General features: G+C 43.2%; 1 protein-coding gene across 1 annotated transcript in view; it reads left to right on the forward strand.

Annotated features, from left to right (window-relative positions):
- Nucleotides 1-12,478, forward strand: part of UBE2G2 (ubiquitin conjugating enzyme E2 G2) — a 29,177-nt gene extending 16,699 nt beyond the window's left edge. Inside the window, exons 5-6 of the mRNA XM_084846888.1 lie at nucleotides 8,035-8,175; nucleotides 9,854-12,478. Coding sequence (XP_084703014.1) covers nucleotides 8,035-8,175; nucleotides 9,854-9,966 — 254 coding nt within the window. The 3' untranslated portion in view covers nucleotides 9,967-12,478. The remainder of the gene's footprint in view (nucleotides 1-8,034; nucleotides 8,176-9,853) is intronic.
- Nucleotides 12,479-12,723: the final 245 nt, after the last annotated feature.

The following is a 12,723-nucleotide window of genomic DNA, read 5'->3' on the forward strand; positions in this document are numbered from 1 at the left end:
AGGTTGATGTGCCCTCTAGTTCCCTTAAGGGATGCGTAAAGATATTCTAGTGGAAATTTGAGATAAGGCAATGCCTTCTCACAAAAAGAAGAAAAAGCCTTCCAGACAATCCAGTCCCTCCTTTTGTCCCAACAGGGGAGCATTCTGAAGCTCCTTCCACTCCAGGGACTACAGATATCCCAAGTCAGCCTGAACCTGCTTCAGATTCTGTGCCAGAACCTAGTCATCCTCATGCACTAGACTCACAACTTCCCAGCCAAAAAAGGGTAGTGTCATCAACTGTGACATGACCAGTTTCTCAGGGGTGGGGGGGAGGCTCCAGCACTTCCTGACAACCTGGGAATCTTCAGCCATGGACCTCTGGATTGTCAACACCAGCAGACAAGGCTACTGCATTGTATTTCAGGGAAAGCGAAAGGATGGGTTCTTGTCTTCCTTGGCCTCGAGGTCTCAAGCAAAGCAAGAGATTTTACATCGGGTCATAGATAATCTGCTCAAGATCAGGGTCATCAAGCCTGTTCCATCCAATGAAATGTTATCGGGGCCATTCCTAAAAGGATTGGGGGGAGGGGAATGGAGAGCCACCCTGGACCTGCAGTTTGTCAACAGGTTTGTCATATACCACAGTTCCAGGTGGAAACCATACTATATGGAAGGCCTCCACACAGGCAAGTTCTTTGCCTCCATTGATCTTGTGGAGGCCTACCTGTGTGTGCCCATTCCCCAGCCACACAGGAGATACTGAAGGTTTGCCTAGAAGCAGAGACACTTTCAGTGGAAGGCCCTGTCGTTCGGCCTGACTTAGCCCCCAGAGTGTTCTCCAAACTAATCTCAGTGGTCACTCAACTCTGCCTCCAAGACATTCAGCTTACAGTCTCTATCACTAGACCTCAAGCCTCTGTAGACAGGCTTTTGTCCTCTTTGTTTCTTTCTAAGCCTGGCTACTGTCCGCTAGGATTGTATCTACAGCTTGGATGTTTTCTTGGAGGGCATTGCTTCTCAGCCCGCCAGTAATCCTTCCTCATGTGGAATCTTCACATAGTCACCAAAGCCCTGACCAATCCAATTTTTGAGTCCCTAAAATCCATACTTCTCAGATTGCCACCAGAAAGAGCATCTTTTTGAGAAGTGATCACACTGTCCAGGAGGATCTTGGAGCTATTGGCTCTCTTGGTCAGGGATCACTTACACATATTCCAGAGGGACACCATACTTCCCTGCCCTGACAGCGCCTTTATCACAAAAGTTAATACTATCTTTCACAGAGTGCGGGAACTCATCCTGTACCCTCCTTGCGTCCCAGATCTTCTCCAAGAGGGCATGGCACAGGTTGGACATATGTAGAGCTCTTAAAATGTACATCAAATGCAAAGCAAATACTAGACACTCCGACTTTCCTTTCATTCAGTCTCCTACAGGAGAAAAGTATCCAACTCCACCCTTGCCAGGTGGCTAAGCCATGCATCTGTAAAGTATACAATGGGTGCAGAACCTCCTTCAGCCTGAGGGCTGAATTTGATTTCAGAGTAGCTTTCAGGGACCACATTCCAGTGGTGGGCAGGACCAAAGGCAAAAGGGGCAGGGAGAAAATACAAAGAATACCAGGATATTTTAGCATAAAGTTTTTACTGCCAGTAACTAAACTTTAGGAGAGGCATTTCAAGCTTTTAGAATGGGGGGTGGGGAGGAACTGCTCAAAAGCTGGGAAACCACCAAATGATGGGTGGTTTGGGGAAAAGGGGGTGGGGTCTAGGGAAGGTGCATGGCCATTTGGCAAACTCTGGAGGGCTGGATTTGGCTCCTGGGCCTGAGATTGTACACCCCTGGTATTCAAGGTCCAGCACCTCCCAAAGACATTGCATCTCACAGCACAGTCTACTTGAGCTGCAGCCACCTCAGCAGCATTCTCCATCAATGGCCCCCTCTCAGGGAACTGCAGAGCGGCCATTTAGTGCAACCCGAACATGTTCACCACGTGCTACAAGATGGACACATTTGCCTCTGCTGAAGCAACATTTGGAGGAAGAGTCCTGCAACAGGTGCTTCCCTCTTCCTAAGACTCACCTGAAACACTTCTTGCCCTACTAGCCAGATTTGCTGGTGCACATCCCATTGCTGGATGCCTGCTTACATCAAACTGGGAACAGAACATTGATCCCTTACCATGAAGGTTCCTTCCAGCTTGGTGTGGTGGAGGCATCCAAACTGCACCCTAATCATAGCAGCTGAGTCTTCACAGAATGTAGGACTCATTGATTGTCAATAGTACCAGTTCTGCCGTGCCTCCTCGATGCAGGGTACTGACTCTTGTTTTTCTTTTAACCTGTCATACTTTGAGGGCCTGACTTCTTAGTACAGAAGCCCTATACAGACCTTTACGCACAATGCACAAAGGCCAACGCAGAAGCCGGGAGTGTGGGGACATTGGGTGCAGGGCTTACATGTGCGCTCGCATAACCCTACACACTTTAGCCCCACACAGAAGCAGACAAATGCTTTCATAGGGCTTTAGTGTATCCCACATTTGTGCTAGTTTTTGTAATGAGTAAAAGATAAGGAGTTCATGATAGAAATCCTAATTTCTGCTTTGCAATTTTATGCCACCTTTAATACCCAGTCCTAAACTTTAGGAGTACTTACCATCGACTTCAACATAACATCCTTCAAAGTAAGCAGCAGGGTCAGGGCTAAATTAGATGTGACAGTGCAGCTGTCCACATTTCTGCCCCATTCACATATAAAGCAGTGGGGGAGAATCTGCCCTGTTCACATATATAGCAGGAGGAGGAGTGCACAGAGAAGGGATTGAAATGTACATGTATGTACTCCTAATGGTATCTCATTGCACTCTGCGTTAGGTCATTTTCGCCCAGCCTGCCTCCAATACGAAATGATCGAGGCTGAGGGGAAATTGCTTGAAGCAGTAGATTACTGCTAGGGATGGATCAGTCTATTTGCAGTCCCATGTCAGATTTGCATATGTTTATTCATGAAGCTGTTCCGTCCCTCTCTGTTAATTTGCGATTTTATAAGTCCACATAAGTTTCTATATAAATATGTATTTTTGAATGTATCTTCTCAGAAAATAAGCATTTCTGAATGTATTTTATCCTAAAATATGCATTCTGTATGCATTTTGGTAAGCTTGTTGAGGTGTGAACTGCATTGCAGAATTTGGAGAAGTGTGAAGCTGTGTCATGACTAATTTGGCTACTTTCTTAGAACTAGATTTTTGTTTAAAACATGTACTTATTGTCTTATCAATTATTTAAGCTAGTTTACAAAAATCAAAACAATACAAACAGATAAAAGCACAATTAACCGTCAGGTCTTGCCTTCCTGAACTAGCCTAGAGGCATTCTGTATGGGGCTAGTTTATGCTGCTGAAAGCCACAAACATTGCAGATGTTTTTCCTTATGACTATATGCCTAGACCTATCTGTGATTTACATTTGGCAATTTATCATCCCTTGAGTATTCTGGCCTCACATGCTCTATACAACAAAAAAGATTTAAAAGGTTGGAACACTTAGCCCTGACAAAGACTGCAGATACTTGTTTTAGGTGATGTTAAACACTGGAATTCGTGCTGCTTATGAAATCCTCCTTTTGCTTCTGATATTGTGCCATGCAGATTCAGCATTAGTTTAATTTTTTTCAGTTTCTGGTAACATTTTGTCCTCACCTTGCAGACCTGTTTAAAGTACATAGCTGGGTTATGTATAATTTCCATCTTAAAGGAAACATTCATAGAATTGAGTCCCACATTCTTAATCTTCCTTTTTAAGAATGCAAGCTTGATTGTCCGCTGAGAGCATTGTAGGCAGATAGATAGGTACATTTGAAATAGGAACTGGAGAAGAAAAAATAGCATTTGCGAATAGTATGTGATGCATTCTTGTGTATTCTTTTTCATAAGCTTATATATTGGGACTTTGCAAGCATATGTCATCTTTACCTGCTCTCTTCTCATTACTCCTCCACAGAACTAATAGCAATCCATCAAATGTTGTCTTCCTTTCCCTTAACTATGGATAGACCAGCAACCAATCCCTACCCTAGAGCTATAGAGAGGGAGTAAACAGAATAACCTATATATAGCACTTAACATGTTGCAAACTTGCACAGATGTTAGCTGAAGGGAAAATTTGAAAATGTGCCTGGAAGCTTTCAACCACCCATTTAAATGTGCTGTAATTCGGGTGGAGGATAGCTGGACAAATGGTAGAATAACTGGGTGGGGGGGACTAGAGAGCAATGAAAACAGAACCAAACGTTTCCCCGGCCATTGGGTTAGAACAGCACTACTAATTTCTATTTATAATATGGTCTACCTCCATCTCATCCAAAGCCGTCAAAAAGGGTAATGGCACCAAACACTAATGCAAGGCAGACTATTAAAGATGCACCAAAAGTTTATTGAAGCACAAAAAAATTCAAGACTGCAGCATGTTTGGGGGCAACAGAGCCATTTTTGGGAGGTATTTCAGGGGGGAAATGATTTTAATAAAGGTTTGATCAGAAGAGACTGACAGCATGCACATTTCAAAAATGGGATAATAAACCTACATACAGTTATAAGAAAAATACTGTCTCTTGGACTTTAAAAAATATCTAAAAACATTCACAATCAAAAATACTTTAAAATGACTAAGGGTGCAATTCTATGCATGTTTAGACAGAAAAAAGTCCTACAACTCTCATGGGGATGCTGGCTGGGGAATGCTGGGCGTTTTAGGTCTTCTTTCTGTCTAAACAAGCATAGGATTGTACCCTAAATGATTAAACAATGTTTACACAGAGAGCATATGGGAAACATCATGCTACATTGATTTTGGAATTTTTCAGAAATTAATGTTTTGAATCCTCCCTTTTTTTCTAGGAAGATATGAGTCTTAAAAGTTTATATTCCCTTTCGGCTAAAAGTATACTTGGAACTCTTGAGTTCCCAGAGTTGCAAATGCCAATCCTTCCCCAATGTGGTGTCACTGGCTGAGGGTGATGGGAGTTGTTGTCTGACACATCTGGAGGGCACCATGTTGGGGAAGGCTGTGCTGTTTGTTCACCATGGTCAGACCATTACCATTACTGTGTAAGTGTATTGGTAGGGGGAGTCATTACAGAAAAACCTTCTAAAATATTGATACTATATTTACAAAATTTAGGTTCAAGAGAAATATTCACCATAGAATAACTGCCTTATTTAAATAACTGTCTACTTATGATTTCATGGAGAAGTTGCTTTCAAATGACACACCTGCTCATGGGAAATCCCTCCACCATGTAATTTCGTGCTCTTAGGGCACAATCCTATCGGGATAGGTGGCTGCCTGTGAACTCGGGGGCGACCGCCTATCCAATGCAGGGCAGGAGAAGCACGGAGGGGATTGTCCCCTCTGCGCTTCAGCCGCCCTGCATTTATGGCTAGACAGCCAATTTCAGCTGTCTAGCTGTGGGATCGGGCGGTTGACACGATCGCGCCCAAGCACCCTCTCCCTCTGAGCAGAGCCCGGCCAGCTCCTTGGTGTACACCTGAGCTGAGGGCAATGAAGCAAGAGGGGAGACGGCTAGAACGCAGGTGGAGGAAAACTTGTGCTGAGTCTGACCGAACACAGGTAAGAGCCCACTATCGAGCCTACTCTGTGGCGGTGAGGGTGGCAAAGAGACAGTTCTTTTCCACCAGCATTGCATCTTCTCAGTTTCGTCCAGCGGAGCTTTTCCGAGTGGTTCGCGGCCTGTTACATTCTGGGCCAGGGAGAGAGACGGTGGAACCCTCAGTAGCACGCTGTGACAAGTTTGCATGGCACTTTGAGGATAAAGTCGCTCAGATTCGTCATGAATTGGACACCACCATTAATGCAGTTCCATTAGTAGAGGCGTTCAGAGCACCATCTGGTCCAGTTTTATTGGATGAGTTTCAGTTACTGAGGCCTGAGTTTACGGACAAGGAGCTTGGCCAAGTCCGATCGACCACTTGTGTGCTTGACCCTTGCCCTTCATGGCTTATTAAATCAAACAAGGAGGGGTTGTCCGGCTGGGTCCAGGAGGTTGTAAATTCCTCCTTGAGAGAGGGAGTGGTGCCTGCCGCTTTAAAAGAGGCAGTAATTAGACCACTCCTGAAAAAGCCTAACCTGGACCCAGAGGATGTTAACAATTATAGGCCAGTGGCCAACATCCCCTTCCTGGGCAAGGTGCTTGAGCGGGTGGTTGTAGGACAGCTCCAGGCACTCTTGAATGAAACGGATTATCTAGATCCATTTCAGTCGGGCTTCAGGCCTGGTTTTGGAATGGAAACTGCCTTGGTCGCCCTGTGGGATGAACTCTGCCGGGAGAGGGACAGGGGGAGTGTGACCCTGTTGATTCTCCTGGACCTCTCAGCGGCTTTCGATACCATCGACCATGGTATCCTTCTGGATAGGTTGTCTGGGTTAGGAGTTGGAGGCACTGCACTACAGTGGTTCCGCTCCTACTTGGATGGCCAATTCCAGAAGGTGGTGCTGGGGGATTATTGCTCTGTGCCATGGCAATTATGCCATGGGGTTCCACAGGGCTCTATTTTATCCCCCATGCTGTTTAACATCTACATGAAACTGCTGGGGGAGGTTATCCGGAGGTGTGGGCTGAGGTGCCATCAATATGCAGATGACACCCAGCTCTACCTCTCTTTCTCATCAAAACCAGGTGAGGCAGTGGCTGTTCTGAATCAGTGCCTGGGCACGGTAATGGACTGGATGAGGGCCAATAAACTGAAACTCAATCCAGACAAGACGGAGGTACTGTTAGTGGGTGGTTCGTCTGCCCGGCTAGGTGATATTCAACCTGTTCTGGAGGGGGTTGCACTCCCCCTAAAGGATCAGGTTCGTAGTTTGGGGGTGCTCTTGGATCCAGAACTGTCACTTGAGGCACAGGTGAACTCAGTGGCACGGAGCACTTTTTATCAGCTTAGGCTGGTATACCAACTATGCCCTTATCTGGACAGAGATAGCCTAGCTACAGTTATCCATGCTCTGATAACTTCTCGTCTGGATTATTGCAATGCGTTATATGTGGGGCTGCCTTTGAAAACGGTCCGGAAACTTCAGCTGGTCCAAAATAGGGCAGCAAGATTGTGAACAGGGACTGGCCTGCGAGCTCATATTACGCCAGTACTTTTCCAGCTGCACTGGCTGCCAGTCCATTTCCGGGCCTGATTCAAAGTTCTGGTGTTAACATTCAAAGCCCTTAATGGCTTGGGGCCAGGTTACCTGAAGGATCGCCTCCTCCCATATGTGCCTGCCCGGACCTTAAGATCATCATCAGCGGCCCTTCTCCGTGAGCCCCTGACAAAGGAAGTGAGGCGGGTGGCTACTAGGAGGAGGGCTTTTTCTGCTGTGGCACCCCGGCTCTGGAATGAGCTCCCTAGTGAGGTTTGCCTGGCGCCTACATTGTATTCCTTTCGGCGCCAGGTGAAGACCTTTATATTTTCCCAGGCATTTTAGCATTTTAGCTTTCTAAATTTTTATCTTTGCTGTTTTAAATCTGTATTTTAAACTCTTGCACTGCTGCTAGGTTTTATTGTGGTTGTATTGTTATATTGTGGTTTTAATGTTCTATATATTTTAAATTGTTTTATTGTGTGTTGTTTGGTTTTAATTTTTGTGAACCGCCCAGAGAGCTTCGGCTATTGGGCGGTATAGAAATTAAATAAATAAATAAATAAATAAATAAAATCTTGGAATACAGGAAGCGGCAGCCAGACGACAGGTAGGACGTGTCATACCAGCATTTCCGATTTCCTTACCTGGGCCCCCCACCAGGAATACCCTGTTTTTGCGACTCCATGCGCCTCTTCCAAGCGCGGGGCTGTTCCACGCTGCCTACAAGGCAGCGCGGGAGAGGGTGGAGGTCAGTTCCATTTTAATGGTGTCACTGGCTAGAGAGATTCCATCATGTAAGTGGCAAGAATCTGCCTTTTGGTTATTCTGTCTTTTCACTATGTTCTCCTTCTAAGAGTCACATACTTCACTTGTAAAATGTTTCCCTTCTCCTCCACAGTTTATCCAGATGGGAGAGTTTGCATTTCTATTCTTCATGCTCCTGGGGATGATCCCATGGGCTATGAGAGCAGTGCAGAACGATGGAGCCCAGTACAAAGTGTGGAGAAGATCCTCTTGTCTGTGGTCAGCATGCTGGCAGGTACAAAACAGCAATTCACCTGCAGACACTAGGCTAGGAAGATAATAAAAAATTACTGGACTACTCTAGCACTTTGTGTATCCAGTTTCCATATTGTATTTGCAGTGGCCTACCCTAGATTAGTGGCTTATACAGTTGGGTTCAGTATTGGTCTCTGTAGCTGTAGGAGGTGAATGCTTAATCTTAATGCACTTTCTTAAGCTACCTAAATGCCAAGTATTTCAAGGGCAACCTTGGAAATTATGTAGCTAAGGTTCTCTTTTGTGTAGGCTTCTGTTCCCTGAGATTTGGCACTGGCCTATCTTCTCTAAGTATGCATGGAGTGACTGACAAGATGATTAAAAATACAGTTCATGACAGCTCCAAAGAACCTATCAGATCGATCCATGTTTTCCTAAATAAGAGAAAGTTGGTACTCTCCCACTATGGCAAAGGTCACAGGGCAGGGCAGGCTGATGAGCTGCTGATGCTCAGATGGCAAAAGTGAACAATGGCATTCATTCTGGCATTGAAGTAGTAGTCATTTGAAGTCTTATTACTATATGCCCCTGTAGGCATGAATAGGACATGCTTATCTAAGTGAACTTAGCTTCCAGAAAGCATCAAGGTACAATGTATGAGAACTATTTATTTAACTTAAAAAAACATTTATACCCCACTTTCCAGTAACCTGCCTTCAAGACTTTATGCATCAATAAAAATTAATTTATAAAATCCAAATACCAATACAAAAAAATCAAATTTTTAAAAATACAATTGAAATGAGGATGAAGTAGCTCAGATTGTCTATCATGGGTCAGTTAGCTAAATTATCCAGTGGGCCAGCTCTGTCCCCTGACCTGCCACTCTGGAGTTGCCTTCAATCCCTACATGGGCAGTTCTCCATGGCTGCTAATGTCTCAAACTCTGCCATTCCAGTTTCTTAATGCTGTGCATGCACACATGGGGATAGTGTGTAGCCAAGCCATCAAAACATTAGGCGTCTGTGATGCATGTATAGTATCCATTAGGTTTCACACTGTATTGGCATCCCAAACTTCCTTATTGTACCAACAACACATGGAAGCTGCAGGGCAGGAAATTGGGGCGGAAGGTGGGGACTGAACAGGCAGAATCTTAGACTACATTCAGATGTAACGTCAAACCATCGTTTGGCATTACAAGCAGAAGGAGCCTGTAACATGCATGTTCTATCCTCCCCTTCCCACACCCTCTGCACACAAGAGGAGATTAGAAACTTCCAGTCATGATTTGCAGCAAACCATAGTTTGCCAGGTTTGGAAGAAACAGTAAAGTATTGTTTGCTGCAGATGTGATTTTAAATTTCTCATTTTCTCTCCTCATGTGTAGAGGATGTGGGAAGAGAGGAGGTAATGTGTGAGCCCAAATTTCAAGAGTGCTCATGCTCGTAATACTCATACATCTGAATGTGGCTCTAATGTGCCTGCTGTTGATGGCCTCTCGGAGAAAAGAATGCTGAATCCTAAGCTGCTGTAGTTGCTTGAACTTTTCTTTGTTCTGGAACATTGTATGGAATGAAGTGGAAATAAGAATTCTTGTCTCCTATATGTTCTACTTCTAGTGGTTGTAATTCTTGTGGCCCAGAGCAACACTATATTGGGGCAGATCCCATAGCTTCTTTTTTTCCTGTTGATTTAATGTTTCTTTCTCATTTCAGAACCGAATGATGAGAGTGGAGCCAACGTGGATGCCTCTAAAATGTGGCGGGAAGACAGAGAGCAATTTAACAAAATTGCCAAGCAAATTGTCCAGAAATCACTTGGGCTTTAAAAAAGAAAGAACTGAAACATTTGACAATCATAATGTTGAACTTTTCTCAGAGGGACAGATGACAGTACTCTGTGTTGGTACCAAAAGGCGAATCTAGCAAAATTATTGACTGGGTTTCTTACCTTCCTGCCCATGAACCCCACCAAATACATACACACAAATATATTTCCCCCTTTTCTCTCTGGAAAAAAATATCTGCTTAAAACTTATCAGTAGATGGAATACAAGTGGATTTAGTTATAGCAGAAACTGCCATAGTCACTTTGCACTAATGACAACTTGGAAACATTACCTTGTGTGTGTGTCTCTCAAGTTATATTATTTTCCTGCTCCCTTTCAATGCAATACTGTGCACTTGCTGGTAGTGGGGTCGAGAATATCTGTGCATTTATAACTGCTCAGAAAATTAGAAAAATACTGCTTAAATGCTATTTGGATCGGTTTTCTGGAAATTGAGAACTGCCCTTTTAAGGGTGTTTTACATAATTTCATGTAACTTAAGATAAAAAGAACTTGTGGCCTCCAAAATACTGCAGAACAACTACATCCTTGAAACTAAATGAGAACATAATTAAGCTGTTGGTCAAGATGATTTTATGAGTAAGTTAATTACTGTCTCTAATGGAGGTAAACCAGGAAAGAAGTGGCAAATGTAATCCCTATCTTGCTTCCAGGTATAGCATTCTGCCTGTCTAAATGAATAACCCTTTATGTGGCTACTTTTGAATGCCTTCAAGCATGATCAAGTTCCACTTGAGACATTTGTTGAACTTGTTACAATCCCATTATGCTTGTCGTTACTTGAATAATCATTCCTAAAATGCACTGGTTTCCTTGACTAGGTATCTCTACCCATAATGGATGCTGGAAACAACTGATAGTAGCTGGTCAGCTGCCCATCTTGCAGAAAAGCAGTCTGTCCTAAGTTATTTTTCAATCCTGATCCGACAGAACTGATGCTCTAATATAGTCAGTCTTGAATCTAGCGTTGTCCAGACTGTACTCCTAAAGGAAATAGGATTAACGAAGTCCAGTATAAATATTGCCTGGATTAGCAAGAGTTTGTGGTTCTTAAGTTCAGTTACTCTTGTATTCTCTTGAGGGTGATATGGGAGAGAGCTTATATTTTGGTAGAAGGTTCTGAAAAGAATGGGTTGGATCTAGGCTTTGTCATATTTAGAGTAGACCCACTGAAATCAATGGATCTACTATAAGTATGACTAAATCTGGATCCAGTGATATATGTATTTGTACCATAGGAATGAAAGATACTGCTCTGTTCTTTCTTTTTGGCTGGGCAGGAACTAAGCAGTAAAGAACAGGTTCTCACTGTTATTTCATAGCCGGGTTTGGAGCAATTGACATCTATCTCTTGTTATGTAACACAATGCTACATCTGCTACTACTTTAAAATGTGAAGTTTGAAGTTATTTTGCAAGAAATACCATTAATATAACTTACATAGGCTTGGATTAGTCTTATACTAGTATTTATACTTGAACCAGAGTTTCAGATTTAAAGGGATGACTATGAAGGATTAGGTCAATAAAATAGTTTGTTGTGACAGTACCTTGTGGACCTGAGTTCACATGATGTATTTCTCATATTGAACATCTTTTGGCATCATCTTTATTCCCAGTGGAATTCCATGCATTGAACTGTTGGGTTAAGCAGGAGACTAAGGGCCAGTTCATACAGTACTGTACTAGCATGAAAATAATTCCTTTGATCTGACTGATCTTGAGGGGAAGCTGAATCCAAACATTTCTTTAGTTGTGTGAAGCCCTGACCTCATGAGAGAAATTTGCAGTGACAGAAATGCCACTGGAGTAATGTCTGAATCACACGTAAGTCTTTCTCCATTATGAAGTTTTGAGAGAGATGTAACTTTAGATATGGATTTGGGAGGGGGCAGGGAGAAACCTTGGGGGAAGTAATATTATTCCAAAATGGCATCCACAGATGTTGCTTTTTTCTGCACATGGAAGTTGTTTGTTCATTTAAAAAGATGTCATGTAGCTTGAAGAGTCCAATGTGACAGCAGCATTCTGAAAGGAAGGTGTTCTAAGTTTCGTAGTTTAATGGCGGTTAGGAGTTCTGTGGGGAAGCTGTCCTACTCTTTCACAGTATTCTTGTGTATTTAAAACTTGTTGTTTTATAATGGACACAAATCTCTAATGAAAATAAAGGCATATTTTCCTTAAAAGTACACGATCATTTGTATTAGCTTTTTGGAAAACATCCTATTTTAACATGGACTAAAATGTGAAAGAGGGTATATGTAGCTAAGATTAAATGCCCATTTGAGAGAATATAAGCTATTTCAGAGTATAGAGAATGAGTGGACCAATTGGGCAGGGTTGCTGCAGAGACAATGTAAGTGACACTTTTAGTTCAGCTGGCATTTCATGGGGGATAGTTAAAATAACCCCATATGCATTTACTCTGTCTATTCTGTGGGTGTATAATATATAAATAAATGAAAATTGCTGGGTTTTATGTCACCAACTCTAACCCTGTGTTCCCTGTCCCATCCTGAAGTGGAAGATGCCTTTGTCCTGATTTCCAGTCTCTGCAAAAGCACTGCAGGGAGAGGCTTTTATACCCATGCCTCTCAGTTTGGCCTCACTGACGACTGTGTGATATGTCACACTTTAGGTTTGTTCACATTTCACAACAGAAGTGGATACATATAGTGATCTCCACCAATTTGGATGGCTTTAAAAGGGGGTTAGACAAATTCATGGAGGAAAAGGC

Source organism: Heloderma suspectum, chromosome 3 (genome assembly GCF_057233095.1).
Source record: "Heloderma suspectum isolate Gila_16-S chromosome 3, 16-S_ref, whole genome shotgun sequence".
In the NCBI taxonomy this organism is placed as follows: Eukaryota; Metazoa; Chordata; class Lepidosauria; order Squamata; family Helodermatidae; genus Heloderma; species Heloderma suspectum.